The following is a 25591-nucleotide window of genomic DNA, read 5'->3' as shown; positions in this document are numbered from 1 at the left end:
TACTTTTCCTAAATAACTACCATGCAATGCAGATGCAACCGTTTCTATAATATTTATGGAAACTGAGTTGGTTTTAGTTTAACAACACACTTTCTTTTACACAGTTACCATTATAACATGGACAGTCCAAATAATATGTGTGATTTCTGTGATTCAAGTGTAGCTAATGTCCTGTGTACCACTATGCCTTTTATTTTCAATAAGGACTCAGTCAGGAGTAATTTATACTTAAGCAAGCTGTACAATATGTTTATTAGTAATCAGCTAAAGTGCAGCTAGTTTTGCAGTCTTGTTGCAATGAGCTACATTGACTTGTTGAGGAAGGGAACAATGTGTTAAAATGCCAAAGGAAGGAAGGAAGAGATGTGGCATCAGATACTTGTGCAGTCAGACACAGGAACTGCAATTCAGAGAAAAATCCAATCCACCTATGTGACCACGACTAGTTTCCTTCAGCTTCATATGTGCAAGAACTGGCTGTTCTCTCAATCGCTACTGTTACGCAACACGTCTAGCAAAGAGCAGTTGGGCCAAAACGAGTCGCCCTCCTCCATTTTCTCTCTCTCTTCTCTTCATTATTTCATCCGTTAATGATTTGACTGGGGAGCTTTTCAGGAAAACACCATTCAGCTGTAACTCAAGCTTTCTAAAAGAAAACAGTGAAAGAAAATTCTTTTACCTTGTTATTTATTTTATTATTTTTCTTTTTCATTTTTACCTGCAACAAATGATTGAGGAACAGCATGACTCTTGATGAGCCCCTGACAACGATTACACATCTCTCTGCATAATCTATCACAAGACAAAAACAAGAAAAGTGCTTTGATGTAGTGGAAGAAAAGACGCATGCAGGATGTACAAAAAGCAAGAACAAAAAAACAAGTAATACATCAAAACTCATAGCATGTTGTAAACACAGAGAACTGTGTTTTCATAGCTTCATTGTGGTAGAAATTGCTCACGTTACCTATATATTCTAAATGCTGTACTCTGAACAGTACTACTAAGAAAATGCAACCGCAGAGGCGGCACATAGCTGACATTCATACAAAGTGAAACAGTGACGCATTTACAGATTGGACTTTATGTACATATACAAGTGTTTCTGCTCCATGGGCACAGCTTTAAAAACACAGCTTCAAAGGGGAAGGAGTCGCCTATTATGGAAAAAACATGTGAATGTTGTGTCTCTGAAAGAAGGAAAATAAATGAACCTCGTCGGGTTTAAGAACTGGTTAATTAGGCTTTGCCCACGACATTCAACTAAAATAACTGTTTGTGTTTTCAAAATCGGATCTGCGAAAAAGTCGATCAGACGTAAGACTCCTTGGCGTAAGACAGATCCTCAAACACGGGCTGGCTACACCTCCGTGACACAACCTCGCGCTGACCCGCACACACCGACTCCGACATGGCCCTCTGGCGGAAGGCCTGCCGCTGCTCGTCAACGTGGGCTTTGTCCTGCGCCGCTTCGGCGAAACAGTCGGCGTGCTGATTGACCGAACACGCGGGGGGAAAGTCGTAGTTCAAGGAGGCCGGGCGGGACCTTCTCCCTAGCTGCACGGCGTCGTGCACCGTCATCGACCCGTACTGCGGGGGAGCGCCCATGTTCTGCACCGCCTGCTTGTACGACGGAGGCCTGCAGGGCAGCTTGCTGTCCACCTGCTTGAACACTTCGATGGCCGACAGGGGGCGGGGTTTATGCAAGAGCTCGGCTGGCGCATCGGCCTCGCTCTGAGAGTCCTCCTGGAGAGTTTCACAGGGGAAGGAGTTTTCCTTCTGAGAGTCTTTCTTCACGCTGTTTCTGCTGAAGGTCCCCAAGCTCCTCGTCCTCATCAGGACTCTGCTGGCGACTCTCATGGACTGCGATCGCTTCCTCTCCTCCGAATTTGGCCCGCCGATGTCCGGCTGGGCCTTCGCGGCCACTGAAGGCTGGTTGCCCGGCTTCCTGGGGCAGGCTGGCGACCCCACGGGGGAGCTGGTGAAAACGGAGCCTTCGGACTGATTAGAGGCCGCACTCTCGAGGGAAGAGCACGAGAGGTTACCGGCCATGTAGGGCAGAGGATCCATGTTGGACTTTCTGCAGAGTTTTGGAAAAGACAAGTCTGCTCTCGCTACGTCTCGTCCTTTGAGCAAAAAGGAGTCGTCCGAGATCTGCTTCTTCAGAGGCTGCTCCCGGAAGTCTCTCCGCTCCACCGAGCAGTCGTCGTGGCTCCTGGAGTGGCTGCACAGGCTCTCGAGGTCCGCAGAGAGGAAGATGATGGGCTCGGAGCAGCGACGGGCGAAGATGGCGTCAGCCGGCCAAGACGAGGTGATGAAACTGGGACTGAGAGAGGAATATGATCCGCTCTCTCCGTGTCTGGAGCTGCTGCTCTCTGCCGCCTCGCCGTCTCCATCCGGGTCGGTGCTGTCATAGGCAGAGTCGTGATGCTGGGAGGACAGTGAGTCTGCTGAGTGGGAAAACAAAGACCTGATTGTTATACTAATTCAAGCAGTTATTAATGACATCAACAATGTGACACATAGGGTCAGAAAATGAGAAGGATCATATATTGTTTATTTACTTAATGATTTGCTCAAGGGAAGGTGTTCAGCCAAAACAGCCAATACCCATTATACTTTATTTCATTGATTTCTTGCAGGATTCATTGTAAATAAAGATGAAATTCATTGTTGCAGCATGAAGCAAAACAGAACGCAACTTCCTCAATTCCACTCAATATGCCCTTAAAATTGATTGTTTTTGACCACTGGTCCCCACCACAATAATAGAGTAATGACAAAAACTCGAGTGATGTGCAAATGTACCTTCATCAGTATCCAGCAGATTTGGGATATTCTCTCCCAGTATCTCACAATGCTCAATCAGGAACTGTGTTAGCTCAGTGACCTGCAATACATAAAAAAACAATAAGTCAAAATAATAATAATAATATTACAAATGATCAAAAAATGATACGAAAGCATTACAAGCAATTCAAAGCTGTGGTTCCAACCGGATACAGTCAAGATGCAGCGCAGCGCCTCCATTGACCGAGATACTGTGTTTGTGTGCCAACTCCACAAACAGGTGACAAAAGCACTGCAAGTGGAACTCGGTGAAACCTTTTTGAGGTTTTCTGCACCGAGAAACCGCAAAGCTTCAAAGAGCCAAAACCGAGAGGAAACATTCATAACAAATATCTCTCACCTTCTTCATCTTCTCCTTCTGCTCGTCCAGCGGTGTGCATTCCAGCTGCAGCAGTGTGGGGGCGATACACACCGCCAGGTTGTAGGCATCCATCTTGTTGCTCTCAGCGTTTTGCAGGATGTGATGGAGGACGCAGACTAGATGCTGCAGGAGGAGTTTGTTGTGTCGCGGGAGGTCGTCTGCCACCCTGCGGGTAGCAAAGGGGGAAGGACAGAAAAAAAGAGAACAGGAAAGAAGACATTAGATTGGCGCTCAAATTTTTTTTTGTTTTTTTTTCAATTCAAAGTCTCTTCCTTATTTTAAACTGAAGAGCGACTCAAAATGGGAAGTGGGGTTTTTTCAGCAGACAGATTGGAACACATTGGACAGCACATTGGAAATCTCTGACGAAACGCAACACTAATAATGTCCATCTGTTTACTTTTGATCACTTAAGCAGCCACGAGAATTCCAACAGATTTCCTTTCATGAAAAAAATTCCTATGTGAATGAATAAAAAAAACCATAACAGATAAAAACACGCTGGGCGCCCCAGTTGCTGGTAAAGGGCACTCCACTCATCAGGTATTGATTTCATACCTTTTAATTTCCACAGCTCTCTGCTGGAGGTCTTCTTTGTCCAGAGCTGCCATCCACTTGTCATAAAGATCAGACACCAGCAGGCTGCCGGGAAGTTCCTTTAGAAAACTCTGCAACAAAAACAAGAAAGCGAGACGATGAGACGCAGCACTTAAATAGAAGGGATCTGATGTGACATTCAAACTGAATTGGTGCTTGCTTCTAAGATTGCATGTGGGGGAGAAAAATAAAACATAAAGTCACAGAGAAGGGACCTCACGTCGCACATACTGAAATATATTATGCCTAAATAGATATAAGAAATACTGTTATGGTGGTGGCACAGTGATTGATAGTAAGTATTTTAATTGTATATGACTTTACACATCTGAGGCAGATTCAGATTATAACAACTTTAACCCCAGCGTCAATGCTACCACTTCATTGAGTATATGTGAACGCTAATACATTTATACTGCGATTCATTAGAGAGGTCAGCTGCAGCAGCAGCAGCAGTGATTGTGGTGGGGCGGAGCATTTAAGGCTCAGCAGGTACTGCAGCAGCGGTGTTTGCATATGGACGTAACGTTAACAGTGGTGTTCACGGCGTAATGTAAAATAGAAATGTGAATTTACTTTGAGCAGCCCGACCAGCAAAAGCACCGGCTGGCCCCCCAAGTCCACCTCCAGGCCGCCGTTCAGCTGCTCCCGGATGTCCCGCATGTTCCTGTTGTGGCAAGTTCTCCGAAAGACTCCCTCCGTGGACGGGCCTCTCTTCCTCAGTTGCACCATCACCTCCTGGTGGAAAAGACAAATGAAGAAATGTTTTCTAGGTGCATCAGTTTAAGCTCTTTGTCTCTAAGGCAAACTCGACCGGCAGGAGGAAGTAATGAGATGTGACATTTGAGAGCTTAAACTCACCATGACTGGTTTGGGAAGTGAATGTTCATCCGTGCATATTTTACAGAGGGGCTGTCCGAAGAGCTGAGTCTTGGTATCGGTATCCGATCGGCCTGGTTTGTTGATGAAACTGGAGCCCTTCCTCAGCCGCCTCACCAGGTTCCACTTGGTTTCTGGTGGGAGCAGAAATATCCCATTCAACATTTGATGATCCCCGAACGTGGCAACACAAGATTGGCAAGATGGCCAACGTGTCAAACAGTTTTCTGCACTTCAGTAGTCTGATTTCCCCTTTTCTGTCTTGTGGTGGTTGTTGCTCTGAGGTCCCCTCTCTACCCGTGACACAATCCACCAGCCCCTCCCCGCATCAAAACTGCCACTTTCAAACTCACCGGTGGGATGCTTGTCCTCCAGATTATTCATCTGCTTGGACGCCGGGCAGATCTTTGCATCGCCCTGGTAACAAAATACATTTGATGTCAGAGACGTGGCGTCGAGCGCGCAAGAGGAACTGCATGCAAATAGGGCGGAAGGGGGAAGGGTGTTGTGTTTTCTCAATCGCCCAGCAACACGCACACCCTTGTATTACTACTAACTACTAACACATGAACAAGAGTTAGAGTGAAGGAAATCCTACGACAAAAGACGCTTGTAGAAGCCGGCGATCAATCGCATGAAATATTATTTGATCGCCCTTGAAATGCGATTCAGGGGTATTTTCTTTGCCGTATGTGCAGACTGATCTCAGCATGAGGTGGAATGGCCGGTTTGACGCACAGGTGTAGGTTTATTCTCAAGAAGCCAGTGAAATGGGGGTTTTACTCACATCGAGGGGAAACTCAATGAATTGTTCCATCCCACCTCCTGTTAGAGTTTTCGTCTAAAAGAAGAAAAAGAAAAAAGAGATTATTTGCTAAAAAGTTCATTTTTGAATTATATTTTGGTTTCTTTTGGACGTGGCAGAGCGAGCGGTGAGAAACTTACTGTGATGCTGCCACTCAAAACCTTCATGAGGACGTCGGGTTGGGAAGTACAACCAGCTCTCGCTTTTGCGTCTTTAATTTGTCTGTGAAAAGATACTCAGAAATTCACAATCCGCACTGAACTCCTCCAGTATTCACACTTTTTAGCCGATATTTGAACTCGATCAAACATCTCATAATCTGTTAATGTTGACTCATAATGTTTTTGTGAATAAATCAACAATAGATGATTATAATGCAATCATGTCGTTCTTTATTGATCTATTTTTTGATTTAGGTCAAAACGAACACTTCTCTTCAATATCTAAAGATGTTATCTAGACGCTACATTATCTGAAAAAAATTATTGAAGCATTTCTCTAAACTTAAATTTGACTATTGTATAATATAATTTGATGCCTGCAACAATACTCAAAATGGTAGATCGACTATCCGACTGTAATCACTTATAAAAATCAAAAAGGCTATTAAGCCAAACAAATATTGATTATTAAAGACACGATCTGTAAATAATGTTCTTTCTTACCGGTGAAGAATATCTAACCAGCGTTCTTTCACCTCAGGCGAGCTGTGGGCAAAATAACAGCATGGTACGAGTTACTCATCCACGGAGACAATCAAGACACCGGCAGTGGGAGGAATGAGGCAAAGCGTGCACCCACGGCCTCTTTTAACAACTCTGGTGGAAAATGTAACACAGTCATGGACAGGAAGCAGCGTCACGGCGGCTCCCAACCAGACACCTTCCACTTCCTCCTAGGCTCGTTTTCGCTGCGGCTCGGTCCACGCGAGTGGAAACGTGACGGCGAAGGTACGCGTGAGTACGCGTGCACACCGGCAACTTTAATGTGCACGGGCCTTTGTTGCATGTGCATGTTGTGCCACAAATGTCTGCTGTCTTTCACGGTCATCACCCTGTGAGCGAGAGGGAAACTTTCCCACACACTGAATCATTATGAGAGACAGACCGAACATTCGGTAAAGAAATGAAAACTCAAAGCCCCGTCGGGGTGGTGGGGGGGGTTCATCAACTTCTTGGAATACACAGCATTTGTCATGTTTTTCTGTTTTGATTTATTACTTTTTCAGGAAATGTGGGAGTCAACGAGCAACACAAATGACTACCACACTTCTCTGCTGGTGCCATTTGGTGCCTTCATGAGACAGATCGCTTTGATTAAGAAAGGTTTCAGTCACTGACACTGTCCAGACAAAAAGTATGACACACTGTCTCTTATGTACTTCATCTTAATCGTTAAGGCGACGATTTAGGTAAATGAATCAGTTTCCATACGGATTCTTTTTTGGGGGGTTTATTATTATTTGCTGATGAAGTCATCTGATAGAAATCCCCTCGCATGTTTTGCTGGGCGGCTCCTCACTTCCTATTTTGCGACCTCGTGTCTTGTGATGCTACGACTTTCTCTTTGTCACTTCCCTGTTTCCATGAAGGCCACAGATCATATGACCTTTTACTGAATGTGTGAACATTCCTTGAACAGCCTCAGATTTAACTCATTTAATACCCGACGAAGAAAGACGGTTAATGGCTCTTTACCTTGGAGAAAGTTCTTGCAGAGCGTTTCATGATTTGAGACCGATGTCTCAGGAGCAAAATACAAGGGAACGACTCGGGGTCACATGATCCAGCGCCTCTAAAGATCACTAAGTTACACGAACGTGTCACATCTAGTTTGTTTGGTCTGCACAAAGACGAGAAAGTTAAGAGGTAAAGTTTGCTATAAGTTGAGCTCATTTCATTTAATCCATTTTGAGGCTTTTGCGAATTGTGTAAAAAAATGTACACAAAATCAAAATATCTTGGACATTTTTCACAATAGACATCGTGAGAACGGCATTGAATTCAACATGCCGAAAAAAAGACTCTGCACATATCTGCTCTTTTGTTCTGTGTTTGTCGAAGAGATTTTATCTCATCGTCATGTGATGTGAAGCCACAAGTGTTGTATGTCTGCGTTGCACAAGAAGCAAGGTGTCTAATCTACATCATGTTTCAGGGGAAAAAAATACTATAACCACGATCGTCTCTAATAATAACAAGGCTCGTTCCTGCTCTTGCCCACCCCCCTAATTCACCTCCAAATAAAGATCTAGTTATAATAAAAGTGAAGAATTCCATTCAAGAGGACAATTCGGGTACAAGAGGAAGTCGACCAACTGAAGCTCCTCTCAGCCAAAACGAGTCAATGTCCGCTCACCAGAAACACACCAGAGAAACGGTGAGATCCCAGGCCAAGACGAGCGTCACCCTGAGGTCGATGTCGCCCGTCGCTCCCTCCTCTCCCACCGCCTCATCTTCAAACCCGTAGAGCCAAACGTCCTGGAGGCTCACTCGGCGCTTCAGGCGGTAGCCGGTGGTCGACCTGCTCAAAACAAGAAGCAGAGAAGCAGACGACAGCAACTTAAGTAGTCCGTTCTGCTTCCATTCCCCTCGCATGTTTCTCAAGGTCAGAATGCAGGTTTCAGTTCCATTCGGAGAACCATTCTCCGCCTGAAAGGCTGATGTAAGCGGTTTCTATTTGATGTTTTTTTCTGTGTGTTTCTTTCATTGATCAGTGACTACGTTTCCTATCGGATGTTTCTGATTGTCGAAGCTTCAGTAGCTCTTGAACAAAAAGGAAACTGGAACTGAATAGCGTGTTTGAAATATCGCACGGGTCAAACTGAACCCTCAATTCAAAGTGGCTTCAAAACAGCTCCCACAAACGGTGCCCAACAAATGATTAGAGGGGAATCAATCCCAGTCAGATGTTTACAGCATTTGTTCGTGACCCCGCTGACCTCTGCGCGTCTGCAGCAGAGCCGCGCTGAGTGGATTCTGGAGCGCCAATATATTGAAGGTAAAAACAGAAAGAGTCAGAAAGGCAAGAAGGGAAAGGGGGCCATGCGCTTATGGACTCAGGAGGTGTTACGGCATGGAAATGATTAAAGAGAAGTCATGTGCGACTAAGCAGAGGTAATGTAGAAAGGTCGATGCTAGAACACATGATCCCCAGTGAGCGTTTTCCAATCCCCCGACCAATATGCTATTCCAACCAGAACCATTCGTGCGTCCGGACCATTTGTTCAGCATTAAGAAACAGCGGCGGGACGTGGGGGGAAATTTGAATGGAGAACCGCCACCGACCCGAGAACGGTGTCAACCAAAAACAAATGGAATATTTGTAAAAAGGTTGTACTGTTCTTTTAAGATCGTTATCCAGTCGATGCTAATTGGTGATGCTTATTCCCAAATCCCTTTTTACTTGAACTTATCAACCGACACAGAGAGAACCAAGTATTTTTTTGGTGGTTTCTGGGCTTCTGGTTGATGATTCAGCCGTCGGGGAGAATGTAATTAAAGGCTTTCAGGCTTTAGGAAGCTTCCTTTCAGAGACACAGCCTTGTGTTTTCCCAAGAGGCTCCTCATGAATAGTAAACTGAACAATGCAGCATACACAAACATCTCTCTGTAAGTGGTGCTCTACATATGCAATACATGTACATATGCATCTATTTATAGTTGAAAAGCCCCCCAACTGTTCACGATATCTTATTCTAGTCTCAGACGGCAGGTTGTGGTACACAGATGAGTGCGACTGTCCTCCCCCATGAGAGCTGCAAAACTCCCACCGGCTGAGACAAACAACTCCAAACGGGGGGAGATGAGCAACAATTGAAAACAAATTCATCTTAGTTCCTTTCAATTCAATTCAATTGTGTTGATTTCATCCGAACAGAGTACAGGGCTTGTTGTTTTATAATTATCTTAACAACAATAACGTGATTAAAATATTTATTTCTCTGGATGTATTTATATACATTCTATACATTTATAGCGACATTGCTTTACTGATATTTTTTTGCCAGTCCGAACGTGTGTTGAAAATAGTTTTTGAGCAGATCAAATGTATTCCCCCTCACGTGGCTCCACTAACAGGGAACCACCGTGCTTTTTTCTTCCATTTATCTCAAGTCAGAATGACTAAAACACAACAAGGTTTTGTGCGCTGGGAGAAACCCCAACAGCCCGAGTACGTGGGCCAAAGATACACCTCCTGCTTTTACTTCCTCTTTTTTACTCTCCCAGTGTGTCCGCTTGAGTCAGCGGTTTCCCAATATGAACCTTTGTTCCGCGGAAACTCGTTTGATTTTCTTTCAAACCTTTCTGGGATGTATCAGTGGTGATCAATCGTCTACACGTCTCACTTGGATTTGGAGAAGACGAGGACGTTGCTGAAGAGGAACAGGTGCCTCTCCTTGATCTTGGAGCCCTCCGTGACCTGAACGCCTTCGTCCAGCAGCAGCTCTCCGTTTTCACTGGTCAGGCCGAGGACGAACGGACTCTGCTCCACTGACACCCAGCAGGGAGCCTCCTCTCTGGGGGGAGAGGGAAGGAAAGAGTGCAGGTGGACAACAGGAACAACCCGCAGCCGGACCAGTCGGGATTTGGTAATTTTGTTTCTGATTACAGAAGCATGCGAAACATTTATTGTCACCACTCTTTGACCACAGAGGTTGTTTTTTTTAAATTCCCAAAGGATGTTGACACTCGGGTGTCACAGTAAATGTTATTTAATGGAAAACAACGGCACAGACGTGCTACAAGTCTGCAGTCTCTGTGTATAAGAATCAGCGGATGGATGACAGAAGTGGGACTTTTTAAAACACAGTGAAAATTCAGAGTAGTTTAACATTTGGGGTTTTGGGCATTTGCTTTATTGCAAAGAGTCAGATTAGAAGTTTATACAGCTCAGGTACTGATAAACGTATGAACACCAGCTAGTTTTGCTCTTGTTGCTGCAATTCGTCATGTGTTTTTGTGTGTCAGTGTGTCTGTGTGTCGCGTGTGGCTCGTATTTTTTTCACCTTGTGCATCGTTACAGAATGTGGTCCTGAAGACACAGTTACCACCACTGGACCAGGTGTCAGTCTGAGGACCAGATATTGTTAGACCTCAAAACACTTTACCATCAAACAATCGACCATAAACCGCGAAACAATCAGCAAAGACGGCGATGTGCAACAACTCCAGAGATATCGCTAACTTTTTTTAATTAGATGAAAAATTAGATGAAAAATGTCAGATCTGTGTGGGAAGGCATCACCTTCCCACTTTAAGAGATCCACAGCATGTCAATAACCTGATACTATTTCATTGTAGACTTCTTAGAATAAAACATTTGCCAGGGAGGGCAGAGATGAAGAGGAACTTGTTTAATTGTTTAAACCATCCACAGCAAAACAGATGTAATCTTAAATTGAAGACAAGCTCAGAATCTGGCTGCAGTTCTTCATATTCAAAGGGATTACCTATCATCTCACATCATGCTTCAAACTGCTGTTTAGCATGAATAAATTATATCATCTAGCAATAAAATAATAAACATGTGCACCAAATCCACACAAAATAAAGTCAGGGTGGGCAAATTCAAGAAGGAAGAGTGGCTTGTTCTAAATGTTTGTGAAACCAGCTTTGGTCATCACTCCTCCTACAGAGTCTGGGGGTTCAAATTCAAATTGCTGCAGCAGAGGTACTTTCCCTTTCCCACTGTAGATGACGCATAACGCACGGAAATACAAAGCCCCAATAACATGAACAACTGCTCCGTAACTTATCTGATGCTACTCATTCAGACAACAGTGTGTCATTTTGGTGTAAATACTTTAAAAGACAACTCTTTGCATCTGCGAGTTAGATGTGCAGCCAACCAGGAGATGTTAGCTTAGCACGCTGGCTAGCCCTGTTCTGGGCATAAATTAAAAAAAACAAAACTTAAGGGTAAAGTGTTTAAGGCTTCATGTATTTTCCCCCTAATTCCTCCTTAAAACCACTTCTTAGAAAGAAAAAATGTGTTCCACGTGTTCACATTCAACGAGCAGATATGAGGGCGAGATCTATCTTCTTGCATCTTTCTGAAAAAGAAAACCGACTAACTGTCAAAATATTCCGTGAATTCTCAAACGTCACATTCTAATTGCAAGGCGTCAATGTATAAAATGTAAAATAAAATGACATGGTAAACATTGGTTTTCTCTGCACTACATCGCTGAATAATCGCATAATGTAATAAGAGAATATTTTTTTACTTTTTCCTTCATAACCCGCTTGAAAAACACTTTCCAGATTTGATATAAGTTATGCATATATGTTCAGTAAGAGATAACACAATTGATTTATTTTCAGATTCAATTCAATTGATTGCACTGCAACTCCTTATCTTATGTATTATAGGTTTTGTACTCTTTGTGTTTAGTTAAATGTTGTGTTTCATGTTTATTTGAAAAGCAGTTTATACCCTCGGACGAAAGCCAAAAGAACCAAATCGTTCAACACGTGGGGGATTATCTTCCACGTGAAAAGGTGTAATCTACGTCAGAGAATACCACCCACAACGTCCCCCGTCTTCAGGAAATGCACAATGTGTTGAAAGTGGGACGTGTCTGACATTTGTCATATTAACTCGCCCACTGGATGCCCCGGGGGTCTTTGCGTTGCCACTGTGAAAAAAAACAAAAAACCTCCAAAAGGTCAAAGAAACAAACATCAGACACAGAGAAGGAGGGCGAGATGAGAGATTAGAACACAATAAATGTCTTTGTGCCGGACCGAATGTGACTTGACTAAACACAAAAACAACAACGGATTCTGCTCTTTTAGTGACGCACGTTTTTTCAGTGCTCGGCCCTTTAAAACTCAACAGTATATCTTATCATTTGTTCTCCTGTAATTGTAATATAATGTGTGTTAACAAAGGGATCTGCTCTCTAAAAACAAGAGCCACAGAAAAGTCTCGAACCTCAGCGAGTGAAATTGTATTTTTGTTGAGCTGAATAAAATCGGTCAATGTTTAAGACGAATCATACACAACGCCGCAGCTACTGCTTCATTTCAGTGCCACTTCATTGTTACTTCTCACAGCTGTATTCTTTTCGTGACCTTTTGATCAGTGTTTTCTTTAGATAATCATCACTTTCAGCTGGCGGGTCCGGCCCACGGAGAGGTCGCGAGGGACGTTTGTGCAGTTTGCAGTTTGAAAACCTCGCTCTGTAAATCCCCCCGGGGGGACATCTGTGTTTGTGGCCTCATTGGAAGGGGGGCTGAGCTGAGTGCCGGGGGATGTGGAGGTGTCATCGCGACTGTTTCTGTTCCACACGTGGTGGCTACTCGAATGGGAGAGGAAAGAAAGCGTTTGTCTGCGCGGTGCGTCACGGGTCCCCTGTGAGACGAGCTTGTCCCTCTCGCGTGCTGCCACCTGTGGGCCGGAGGCTGCAGCGACGGAAACAAACGGATTGTTGCACTCGGGAACACTTTTCAACTTTTATACTTGGTGACTGACCTGCGGCCCGGGCGTCACACGCCACAAAATGCTCAATTTGTCCGTGACAAAATAAAGGACACAATTTAAAACAGTCTAAAGCGGCGATTTCCACGTGTAGATGTTTGTGAAACTTTAAAGCGGACTGACAGCCCTTTACAAAGGAAACGTGTCTTTATAAGCGATATCTATTAGATTTATATTTGGAATCGGCCTGGAGATATAAAACCACCCAGTGTGTTAGGAGTTAATAAAAAAATGCAACGTCACTCACATCCATCCGGGCTTTTCTAAAGTTAGAAAGTTCCTTAATTCAAATCACGTGACACACCTGAGAACTCAATGGGTTTAACATAATAAAAATGTATGTGTTAGGAGTGTTTGAGTGAGAAACCAGGAATTGCGGAAAACAATCGTACATATTCGGAAAAGTTTAACAGATGGAAAAGGGTTGAAAACGATGATGCACGCACTTGATAGGAGACCACGGCATCCCCAACGCCTTCCCAAAGGCCAATGACGGGGCCGAGCGTCGTCTCTGAGCCAAGTGTCTGAGGTGCTGCAAAGAAACAGAGCAATTATAAACGTCACAGCTTTTATAATGAAGTATCCATGTATCCGTCTATCTATTCTATCTATTTTTTCTTCTCAAACATTTGTCTCTATATTGTCCCACGGAGGACATCTAGATGACAACCTGCAACCAACTTTCTCTTTAATACTAATAACAAATACTCAGACAATTATTTTCTTGATTAGTCGTTTGGAAAAACACTACATTTCTAAACGTTTTTTTTCTAAACCCTGAAAGCATCACATTATTTCCATTTTTACTTTGGAGAACCCCACCTACTGTAAGTCGCACAAATATTCCATCTAGAAATATGATTTGGTGGCTCGCTTTTGAGGAATGTGGCTCAACAGTTGATGTTGTTGATTTGAAAACTCGCACGACGAACAAATCAATAGGTTGTTTTGAGCCGCAGGAAGGAAACGCTGAGAGCCTTTCTTAAACAGAAATGGGAAACTATCAGAACAACCAAGAAAACAAGTCTTCATCCATGAATTTTGTCTCCTTTTAGATGGAAAAATAATAAATCCTCTATCTTAGGCACGATGTGTCATTATGCTACTATATCAACATTTAGGCTTTTTCATCAAGAAACTCATTTATCTTTATTATCAAGTACTCATTGCAGGTCAAATGACCTCATTCAAGTACTCAATTCAGACCACACTTAGACCACAACAAACCAATGTTGATGATATTACTGCCGGTTCAGCAACAGTCTCCATCAAAATAGACTGAGTTTAAAACATCTATGAAGAAAAAACGGAAGAAAGCAACATAATTCAACATATTAGGAGACCGTTTATAAATGTTCTTCCGCGATAACAGTCTTCTAGAGGCAAACTGTGCACAGGCATCATTCTGCACAGGAAGGTCAAATATGAAGTCAAGTAAATGTAAGAAAATCACATGTCCACACGTCTCCAAAAGTAGAATGTCCCCTGTGCAGGAAATGCGTTTCCCTTATGAAGATTGATTCATTGATTGCCCATGACAATAACATATGCGGTCCCAACAGCAGTTCCTGAATGTATCGGCACCAACCGAAAGGCTTTCGTCATAGCAATGCTGTCCAGGTTATATCAAAAGTACTGGATCATTAACAGAAACTCGGAAAGTCACTTAGGTCAAAGAAGATATTGCAGCTTGGACCATTTTGTGAGCGTTAAAGCCAAAAGATTTATTTTGATCATTTAATTCATGGTCAAATGTTCCCAGCAGGAACAGTCTTCCGCACACATGAACACGGTCTGGTTGTTTTTGTGTGAAAGAACACAAAGTAGATTTGTCACCTTGTTGTCGCTGCTTCTCTGCTCTAATTACTAATCAAACTGGTACAATTGGACTGAGCAGCGCTGAAAACAAAGGGAAAAACAGCAAAACAAAACAAACAAAAGCAGAGAGACTCGACAAAGCGTCTCCTCCCGGCCTCTCTCTCTGCAGCCTGTTCCGTGTTGGCACACAGAGACTGACTCATGATGGACCAACAAACAATGACCGCGTTGACCCGTCCTGGCGCATGCACCACAAAGTGAGTTCAACCTGCGTGCACACAGTCTCCCCCGGGCACACATGTTTAGCCCGCTACAAGCACTTTGTGAGCGTTGCAGCCCCTGGTTGCGTATTAAGTTCTGCAAGTATGTGTCTTGGAAACTTGGCAATTAGTTCCCTCGTCTGGACGTCAATGTTCTTTTTCGATTTGGCTTCAGCCTCGTTCCTTCAACGTGCGATCAGGGTGTAGTTTTGGTTGGTTACGATTGGTTACACACTTCCTATGTTCAATCTTTTTTAAAGATTAAACATGTCAGTATCAAAGATCATATTCTCAATAATCCAAAATCCAATGGGGTTTTTTTGTCCAGAGAACCAGTGCAATGGTAACTCCCAAAAGTACATCCACCCCTGCACCTCGAGTGTGTTGCACATTTTTGTCTGTGCGGTACCATTGCGGTCAATGTGCTGTATGTCGCCACCAGCAAGTCCAGCAAGAAACAAGAGCCAGTATAATATTTCTTAGCAGCAGAGATACATATTTCATGTTTCCATGTACTTAACATTAATGGCTGGATGGACATTTTACCCAATTAGCAGATCCTGCGTACAGGAATATGCACATGTCCATGATCAGGAAATTACTGAAGGGTTACTCTGTGATCATCGGTCGTGGTGACTTTAATGCAGTAGTATGGGCTCTTCAAACCTCATTACTGCTCAACAAAAATACTTTTGGAAATTCTAAAATGCCACTAAACGAGTCCGCATACCTCTGAGGCAAATTTGTAATTGGTTATTTTGGACTTTACAAAATAAACTGAAACTGAAATTGAAAAATGTCCTACAGTAAAGTTTACTCCTCCGCAATCTTCATGTTATAATTTGGTTTAGTTAGACAACAAAGAATACATGATTACGGTTGGATCTTCAAAAGAAGAGAGACATGAGCTGCAGTCCTTGGCGTGCAGGTCAGAGACTTTGTGCGCTTGACCCTTTCTTCCTGACTCCTTATTTTAGATGCAGACACAATAACAGCATCGACATGTTCACTTCATTTCAAGCTCGCTACAATAAATACAACGCACAATAACACATTTCAAGTCAGAGTTCACATTGAGCTGAGGGGAAATACAAATGGATGGGGAAACAGACTCTGTCAGACTCTGACCACATGGATCGGCGTGGCGCTCGGCGAACGGGGTTCATGCCTGTAGAGGATTTCACACACACCTGTGCAACTTCAGGTTGTTGAACTAATGAACATGTGCTCTAATTGCACATCAGGAAATTGAACTTTCAACGAAACGTATCAACGGCATGGACATAGGAATGATTGGCTGGTCATAATACCTACAGGCTACATGTTGAAGTTAACGGTTTGGATCTACGCTCAGAGGACCACCAACAGCCCCAGAAAGACCTCGACCCAGTCAGTCTTCAAACCTCTCCCTCTTTGCCTTTGGGGGTAGCCCGATCAATACTCACAGGACGTAGAGAAGCCGCACAATCGTCATAGCTTCCTCTCCTCATTGCTGCAACTTCACAATCTGGAGGGTCCATCTCTGAGCAAGTCCTCCGGCTGTGCTGCACGTTGACTCTGTGTGTGTCTGCGAGGAGAAGAGAAGCAGTTTGAGGGCTCAGAGTGACGCCTGTTGTCCTGCCAAACGGCTTCTTCTGACCTGCCCGCTAATGAGCGTGACAACAAAGGAGGCTTGGCTGGCACACAAATTACGTGAGGGGGGGGGGCTGTTGTGCCCCGACCTGGAGCCCCAAACCCCCTCCCTGCCCCCCTGCCCCACACGCAAAAAGACCGTACACTTCTATCCCTTCATCGCCCCATTCCGGCCTGTCCTGTTCCGCTCCAGTGGGGCCGTTTCCTCCAGTAATGAGATGGCCGTGCCTCCCATCCGGGCCGCCACCTCGCCCCCCCCCCCGTTTCGGGGCTAACGAGGGTGAGATGACGTGACGGCCAGTGCCGAGGGGGAAAAAAAGGGTCTCACGAATTCTCCCTGAAAACACGTGAATAGCGGCACGCATGCAGATGCAGGTGCTCTTTTGGGGTTGAGTTTTTAAGGCTATTTTAATTTTAGACCAAGGCGATAAATAGATGCCCGGAAATAAAGTCAAATATAGTGTTACCTGCACAAAGTTGAAGGGCGTGAGTGACAGCAAGAAAGTTCAACAATAAACTGAACTTGATTGTGCAATAAATGTTAAGTTAGAAATGTATTTTGTAAAGTGAACTGCTGTGGTAAACTATTGAGTGAGGAATCCATCCTTCTATTTGAATTGATCTGCTGTTTTGTGTGTGTTGATCATTAGACAGTTTAACCGTGTCTCTTGATGATTTGTGGTCAGCAGAAATATATTATAATATATATAAGTTTGCCCAAAGGAGTTAATCCTGATCCACTCTCACAATATGAAAACATGCAGAACAGAGAAATTAATTTAAGGTTTTATGTTAACAATGTTTTGGTGATACTGAGCGCACGTATTCCACGTGGTATAGCAACTATTTGCATCCCATTAAAAGCACAGATACAACGATGCACGTATACACCTTTCTTTAAATGATTGTGGACCGCGGTCACCTTAGTGAAAAATATAGCCATCAACAGAACTCAATGGTAACCTGCTGTTTTCGTGATTGCCACCATAATCACAAATGGCCCGGTGAGCAGTGACATGTCCAATTGTCACCTTATTCCACACAGAGGGTGGGCTGCTTCCATCTATTGTCCACACGTGGACATGCAGCCATTGGACCCGGACTCTAGAAGATCAAGCGACTGTATTTAATGGAGGTTCATTTGATATTATAATCACGTTGAGTGAGAGTGAGCACAGCGTTGGTCAAGCTCCGATCTGAACAGGAGAGGAGCTTGAAGGCGAAAGGCTTTGGCTCACGTTCTTTTTTAGCTGTGGTGGAACTTAGTGGAAATGGATCAATGAAGGAACACATGAGTTCCAGCTGTAGGTCACAGGTCAAAGAATTCCCAAGAGAGGAGTTCACTGTGTGCACAAGATCAATTGCCGCTCTGCACTAAAGGAAACACAAGTGACCCTGCATCCGCAGTGCTCTAGTTGCCTACACAGTAACTAGTAGTCCAGCCTTTTCCGGCAGAGAACCATGGCCTTAGACTTTAAGGATACTCTCACAACTGCCTCACACTTTACTGGAAATTGGGACCGAAGGACCAAAAGGGAATTTTTTTTCTTCCAGCTGTCGAAAGCTCAGCATGGATCCACTTCTGAAAATGTTGCATGGGGCCTATTTTCAATCACTGTCACTCCTGCAATTTGTGCAATTTCACTTTTCTTTATCTTCAGCTTTGTCGAGGAGGATTTGTGCTACGAGTGCTAGCGAGAGTCAATGAAGGTGCCATAGATTGATGAACAGAAGACAATCGAACTGACGGCTAAAAATATAGCTTGCACCCAATAATCAATTGTCATCCAGCTCTCCTTTAAAGTCCCAACCATTTGTGAGGGAGATATCTTAATGAACACAAGGTAGTCACTAACTTTAGCCTAGTTTATGCTTCTGCGTTTTCAGAGCGACGCAGACGCAAGACCCCCTAGCGTGTCCCTTGCGTGCCTTTTCACACATCACGCAACGACGCAGAAGCATGCGCCAGCCTTTAGTCGCTAACATAGCTCTGTTTATGGTCTACAACACCTGGGGAAACTATCCTCCCGTTTAGCTGCTAAATCCTCCACGATGTTCACCAGCTTGTTACTAACTTTGTTTGTGTTTGGTGCCAGCTAGGAAGTGCCCTGTGGGTTTTTAAATAATGGTAATGATAATAATAGTGACGTTAAGGGGAATACACTCTTAGAGGTCCTAAGTTCATTATTCAGAGCACAGGAATTGCTTCCCCGCGGCTCCCAACGTGCCAACTGCTGAGCAGCCGGCTCGTGGCAGGCGGCTCGTAGATGGCGGCTCGTGGCAGGCGGCTCGTAGATGGCGGCTCGTGGCAGGCGGCTCGTAGATGGCGGCTTGTAGCAGGCGGCTCGTAGATGGCGGCTCGTGGCAGGCGGCTCGTAGATGGCGGCTCGTGGCAGGCGGCTCGTAGATGGCGGCTCGTAGCAGGCTGTGCTAACGCCAGAGAACAGAGCTAATGTTTGTATCTTTTACCTCGTTACTGTGGCCGGCTGGAAACTTAAACAAACAATAATGTTTCAAAGCAAAAAGCTAAAGTCTTTTAAATTGAGGTAATTGGAAAAAAGTTGACGTGGCAGCTTTACATAAGTTAAACCGTTTTCCCCATTTGGGTTTTTTCTTCCTCCCATATAAAAACTTTGTGAATGTCTAATTGCAGCCGCAGAGGACTGAACGGAGCCCATTTAGCAGGGAGAGTGGCAGACATATTAATCGGTCTTCCACAAAACGCATGAAGCCGTTTAACTACTCAAATGGGTTTTAACAAGAGATGAAAATAATTAATATTCTGTACGGATTTTTATTCCTCTGCATTTATACAGCTATTGATTTTCAATAGAGCTACACCACAGATTGAATACAAATGTGAGGATGTCTAAAGATTTTCAACCATCAAAGCCATTACCATTATAGCGGGTAAAATAAGTGCTAAGCACGTCGCTATTTCTCCCATTAAATATAAATCCAAAGATAATGTTGACGTGTCCCTTTCACCAGATGTAGCTATCAACCCAAGTATTTCATACATATAAAGAAATCCAAACTAATACGTTCAGAAATGTGAAAAGAATGTGAGAGGGCAAAAGTATTGAACACGCTGACTGAAATGTTTTAAAATTAATTAAAGCCTGTGTTGGTAATGACAGCTTCAAGACGCCTCCTGTAGGGAGAAACTTGCTCAGGTGTGATTTGAGCCTATTCTTCCACACAGTCTTCAAATGTTGAAGGTTCTGCGTGCTTCCATGAACATCATTTTTACTTCTTTCCATTGATTTTCGATTGGATTCAAGTCGGCCTTCTAGCCGCTTTATTTTCTTTCTCTGAAACCAATTAGTAGTTCCCTCGGCAGCGTGGTGTTTGGGATCATCGTCTCGTTGAAAATCCACACGTGTTTCAGCTTCATCCTCCTGGTATATGGCAGCAGATTTTAATCAAGAACGTCTCGGTACATTTTTCCATTCATCCTCCCTCCAATAATGTGAAGCCAGACTGTGTCGTTTGCTGAAAAACAGGACGACGTTCCCTCCTCCAAACCTCACTAAGTGCATCACAATCATACCTGCTAATTCCCAGTGTGTCTGAAGCTCTACCCGAGTTCTCCTTGACTCTTCTCATAATTATTTTCACTCTTCTGTCTGCACATGTGCGAGGTGCACCTGGTCATGGCCGGTTTATGGTGAAATGATGTTCTCTTCACGGATTACGGCCAACAGTGCTCACTGGAACATGCAGGATTTTTGAAACCTTTCTGTAACTAATGGCATTAGTAAGCTTTGCAACAATAAGGTTGCCATGGTCTTGAGACAGCTCTTTGCCTTTGCCAATCATAAGATGTTTCTTGTGAGACACCTTAATAATGAGACACCTTTTTTACAGGAACCAGCTGATATTCATTTGAATGACAAGGGGCAGGAGTGCTTTGTTATTTTCTGGTGAAAGTTTTATTTCAATAATACCTTTAGTAATATATTTACTGAGAAAAATGGTCACGTGTTAAATACTTATTTTACCCACCGTATTCAGTATACAATCATTCAGTTGTAATGGATTTGATATCATTCTGCGGTTTTTAAATACATTTTCTATGTATCCTTTGTTTCTTTGTTTCTCTTCCTTGCATTATAGAAGTATATTTTTGTGATGTGATTTCAACATCAGAAGAAACATGGGTAAGCATATCAAGTGTCACAGAGGGGAAAAATCACAAGTGAATGCTTATTCTGCGAGATGTATTTGCAGACCTCTTAGAGGTAGCGACTGAACAACAAAACCACCAGTTTACAAAACATTACAGATAAAACATAGAAGCAACACTAACACAATCTATTGGAGGGGAAATTACTAGCGAAAGTATTTGAGGTAGACTGAGCAGAAAGTTCTAACAGTAATTGAATATACTGTATGAAAAAACATGTTTCAGGCTGCAATGCTGATATGAAAAGAAAAAAAAAGCAAATGGAAAGAAATGGGCACAAATGGCAATGTTTTAAGTTGCTATGGGAACAGGCAACTTTGAGAGGGTGTTCAAGTTCAAATTGAACTACGTGAACTGATCAATATTTCGAAACATTATTATTACATGAACTCAGAAGGCACAGCACATTTTCGGGGCAGGCTAATAACTGAATGCAACGTTTGCCTTATACAATAAATGACCACATTATATTTGGATTTAACGAGTGATTACAGTTGGTTCTGTTAGTTTTCATGTTCAAAGTGAATGTATAACACTGAACACTGAAACCACAGGAGGGTTGTTAAAAGAAGCTACCAACTTTCACCCTTGGGGAATATATGATTCATCAGAATAAAGGATGTTTAGCAGATACAAACTTTGACTCGTGTCTCGTCGCTGGAGCAGTTCAGGGCCTTCCGTAAACAGTGAAGGAGCTTCCACGTAGAGACGGCCACGGGGGCCAAACTTTACTGTCCAAGATGGCGGGGGCTTTTTTTCGAGGGCGAACCCCAGCAGGTGCACACCGGCCTGCCGAGGACGCCGCCGCTGTCGCTCTGCGCCGCGTTGCCTTTCCTCCTTCCCTTGCTGCGAGTTCGGCCCTGAGACAGACCGAAGGTCGCCTTCTGGACGACGGCCCTTTCCTGCAGCTGGATGTGGATGGGATACTGGAGCTCCGCAGGGGTGTGAACGCGCACTCGATTCCCTCCCAGCACACAAGCCAGCCACAAGGACAGGAGAAGGCGGCGGAGCTCCCGCCGGAAGGTCTTGTTGAAGTAGAAGTAGATGAAAGGGTTGTAGACGTGGGAGCTTTTGGCGAAGAGGGCGGGGAACACGAAGCCCTGAGGAGCCATGTACAGGTGCTCCTTGTGGAAAATGAAGAGGAAGGACACCACCGCGTACGGCGCCCAGGCCGTCACAAAACCCACGCTGATCCAGAAAAACATCTGGAAGAAGCAATAACAGGTTGCAGAACATTAACACTGTGGATGTACTTCAGCGCAGCCAGAGAAAAACAGAACGCACTCATCATGTTGTCAAGCAATCCAAAAATATATTAAGCAATTTATATAGACGTGTGAAAAATTACTCTAAATGTTCATTTTCAATAGCAAATAAGGAAACCGTTTTGCAGGTCTGAACAGCATCTGAAGCAGAAGGTTAACGTGCAGAATTCACATTGTCCTTATCACATCATAGTCCTTAACGGTAAACGTATAGAGAACCAAAAAACGTCTTTGTTTTCAATCATCCTGTATTGAGATCATGCTGCTGGAGGCACATGGGATACTGAAGCAAGCGAAGGGCTGGTGGTTCGACCCCCCGTCTGTGACGGGTCCTGTTTGAAAGTGTCCCTGAGCAAGACATCGTACCACAGCTGCTGCTCCCAATTATGTGGGAGAGTTAAGAATGGAGATAATTGTAAATTCCGCCATTGTGGGACTAATAAAGGAGTGATTCTTTTCAAATCTGAAATCCAAAGTAGGTCTATAATGGAATAGCCCGGAGAGAGCCTCACTTCTTAGTCAAGTCCCAAGGCCTGGTCTAAGGAATGTTTTCAAGGAAGGGTTAGATTGGGTCAGGGTGAGGAAACATAGTTCAATGTAAGGAAAATGAGCTGCATATAAAACATTTGAGGAAGTCTCCGTTCCTCCGCCAAGAACAAGTCCACATGACCTCTAGAAGGAAAACAACGCTTTTGTTGGCTCACCACGGAGAGCCGCTTTTCGGCGTGTTTCAGGTTGTTGCGGATGCCTCTGGCAGACAGCGAGTTGGAGAAGCGGGACACCTCGTGGAGGATCCGACACTGGGACACCACGATGAGGAGGACGGGCACCATCGTGAAGCAGGCGAAGGAGCAGATGACGTAGACGGCGTCCTTGGCCGAGGTGTGGTAAGCCCTCCAGGCGATGGTGCAGGACAGTCCGTAAGGCTCGGGGACGTACTCGCCCCAGCCGACCAGAGGGAAGCTGGACCACACGGCAGCCACCAGCCAGAGGGCGCAGCACGCCATTTGGATGTTCGCGCCCTCCAACCACACGCCTGGGAGAAAAACATGGAATTACATGTCGTATGCAATGCATGTCTCAAATGCATCGGTGCTGAAAGCAGGAAAATAGTACGACACTTGAAAGTGATGAAAAGGGTAGAAGCAGCCTTTGTTTCTTGCACATATATTCCCGTTTGTGCGTGACAGTCAATACCACTACTGAAAGATCACATCTGTCGTAAAAAATACCAATAACACGAATTGGGCTTTTCTTTTATTCTCTCGTCGCCCCCCTCACCGTACAGCAGGCCGCGGCAGGTCTTCAGGTAGCGGACGACGCTGATGGCGGCGATGGTGAACATGCCGCACAGGCCAAAGACGTAGCAGCCGAGGCCGTAGTAGACGCACGTGACGTTTCCTCCCAGCCACGCGTGGCGGAAGGAGGACGCGATGGACAGTGGGTAGAAGCAGAGGCAGCAGAGGAAGTCGACCACGGCCAGGTTGACGCACAGCAGCTCCGAGCCCACCATCTTCTTCCTCCTGCGGTAGCAGATCACCAGAACCAGCCCGTTGCCCAGGACGGAGAGGACAACTGTAGGCAGAGAGGACGGGGACATCGTGTTGTTTTTTTAAATGGTCATAATAGAAGCTGCATTGGTTGACCTTTTGGAAAACAAGCAGGTTATCGGGTGTATCGAGGATACAAGCAGTGGTCCAAGTGTCCAAACTACACAAGACTCCCAAAGAAACCCCTTAGAATTACTCAGACGTGTGATTAGTTTATTGAGCCAGATGTTCTACAAACAGACCTAATTAACCCGTAGGCCTCAGACGGACATTTGTTCTGTCATTTTTCAATAATTGTGTCAATGCAGGTGTCAAACCTTTTGGGAATGAGGTCAGTATTTGTTTTTTTCTTTTTGAAAATTCAATCTCGGTCCCCGTGAGTAAGTTTAAACAAAATACAGAAATGTGTCCACTGAATTTTTGACCCCAGGTCCATTTAGTTTTATCATATCAGTCTTTCATGAATGCAACACAATAAAAGTTTTTAATCATTGACACATCCAGTATACAGATAACAATACCAACAGTGGTATTACGCAAAGAGTTTCTAAAAGCACTTTAAGGAATGTCACTGCTTTTGTGTGACAAAAGGGTTTCATCGTCCGACGTTACATTACGTTATTGTGGTCGTATTATAGTCTGGGTTACTACAATAAACAAGACCAACAGCTGATGATTAACATTGACATTATCTAAACAAACTGGCGTTAAAAAAAAAAATCTGGATTAACAATATTTCATTTTGCCCAGTTTCCTTGTTTTCCACACCGGTGTTGAGGAATTAAAGTTACATGAGAATTCGAGATGCCTTCATCCAGTTTTATTAGTTTTACATATTTGAATCCAGACAATGTTGAGAGTTTGTTTGAATTTTGAAATTTAAAAGAAAATGAGAAACACTTAAAAACACATCTTTCCCGTGCGTTTGTATACGTCCAGCACACTAAAGGACACCGGTGAGCCATAAAGTTGCGCGGATGAGACACGTACCCACGGAGAGGATGGCGAGTCCCACCCAGATGTCAGCAGATGTGCTCAGTTTGGAGGTGAAGGCGGAGACGGTCCGGCTGTCGGAGGAGTTCAGAGTCATCGGCTGAATCGGTTCGCGGTCTTGTCCTTGTTGTTGAGGGGTAAAAAATCCGGACGGGTAAAAGAGAGACGCGCGCACGGAGAACGACCTCTTTATTCGGGCAGGTGTGTCACCATGGCAACTTACCTGCGCGCTGGGATGCGGTGCGGAGAAACTGGACGGTGGCGAGGAAACTGTGGCTCGAATTCAGCAACCCGAGAGAAAATAAAGGGAAACTACTGCTGAGTGGGATCGAGTACAGACGCCGCACAATTAGCTCCTAATGGGCCGCAACTACGCGGCGCTCAATCAGGCGCAAAACCCGCGCGCATTAAAACTGGGCGCATGCACGCGAGCAGAAATCAATAGTGGAGGGAACATCTGGGGTGAGAAAATGTCATGTTTGAAACCCTAGTTTTTTGTATTCTGAGGTGCCCGGTGACGTAAGCGTTGACACAATGCCCCCCCCCACACACACACAGGTCTGCAGCTACACATCACGTTACGCACTGCATTGACACACACTGAAGTTACATCTATATTCACCAAGACATACAACCTGATAACGAACTGAATTAAGTCCCCGCTGGGAAAAAAAAAACCCTTTCAGACATAATCATCTGATTAGTGTTCTCCCGCACACTCTTCTTAGAATAAGTTAAGTTTACGGTGTGGATGGATAGTGCAGAATAGTAGCTCATTCATGTTAAATCCTTAGTGCTTAACTGCTTGGATTGCTATTATTCACGCTCTCAATTTCTAGAAATGTGTGCGATTGTTTCTGTGCTTGTGTGACCGGCTGTGTGTATTTCTCATGCTGCATTCAGGATG

The 25591-nt window shown here is 44.3% G+C and overlaps 2 protein-coding genes and 1 long non-coding RNA gene across 6 annotated transcripts; 1 reads left to right on the top strand and 2 right to left on the bottom strand.

Annotated features, from left to right (window-relative positions):
* Window positions 1-673: 673 nt before the first annotated feature.
* tagapb (T cell activation RhoGTPase activating protein b) lies at window positions 674-16655 on the bottom strand. Of its 3 annotated transcripts, none has more exons than XM_040160554.2 (14): window positions 16501-16655; window positions 13424-13509; window positions 9841-10011; window positions 7851-8015; window positions 6158-6199; window positions 5633-5714; window positions 5475-5528; window positions 5041-5104; window positions 4670-4821; window positions 4385-4546; window positions 3770-3879; window positions 3191-3377; window positions 2809-2890; window positions 674-2450 (listed from the first exon to the last, which is right to left on the bottom strand). In XM_040160554.2, the coding sequence occupies exons 1-14, from the start codon at window positions 16573-16575 to the stop codon at window positions 1312-1314; spliced, it is 2571 nt and encodes an 856-aa protein (XP_040016488.2). In that variant the 5' UTR covers window positions 16576-16655; the 3' UTR covers window positions 674-1311. The 3 variants fall into 3 exon arrangements, with proteins under 3 accessions (XP_040016488.2, XP_040016489.2, XP_077949298.1); XM_040160555.2 differs by having other exon boundaries at window positions 674-2447; XM_078093172.1 differs by lacking the exons at window positions 9841-10011; window positions 13424-13509; window positions 16501-16655 and having other exon boundaries at window positions 674-2447; window positions 7851-8101.
* On the top strand, window positions 9698-24194 carry LOC144389365 (uncharacterized). Its single transcript, XR_013453358.1, has 2 exons — window positions 9698-10083; window positions 23430-24194. It is a non-coding gene; the product is annotated as an uncharacterized LOC144389365 (long non-coding RNA).
* opn8c (opsin 8, group member c) lies at window positions 20896-25071 on the bottom strand. 2 transcript variants are annotated; one of them, XM_040160566.2, is made up of 5 exons: window positions 24908-25071; window positions 24682-24807; window positions 23423-23716; window positions 22846-23177; window positions 20896-22081 (listed from the first exon to the last, which is right to left on the bottom strand). In XM_040160566.2, exons 2-5 carry the CDS (start codon window positions 24779-24781, stop codon window positions 21605-21607), a joined length of 1203 nt encoding a protein of 400 aa, XP_040016500.1. In that variant the 5' UTR covers window positions 24782-24807; window positions 24908-25071; the 3' UTR covers window positions 20896-21604. The 2 variants fall into 2 exon arrangements, with proteins under 2 accessions (XP_040016500.1, XP_077949299.1); XM_078093173.1 differs by having other exon boundaries at window positions 24682-24961.
* Window positions 25072-25591: the final 520 nt, after the last annotated feature.

This window comes from Gasterosteus aculeatus, chromosome 18 (assembly GCF_964276395.1).
Source record: "Gasterosteus aculeatus chromosome 18, fGasAcu3.hap1.1, whole genome shotgun sequence".
Classification (NCBI taxonomy): Eukaryota; Metazoa; Chordata; class Actinopteri; order Perciformes; family Gasterosteidae; genus Gasterosteus; species Gasterosteus aculeatus.
The sequence above is the reverse complement of the archived record's forward strand: the minus strand, read 5'-3'. Positions and strand labels throughout refer to the sequence as shown.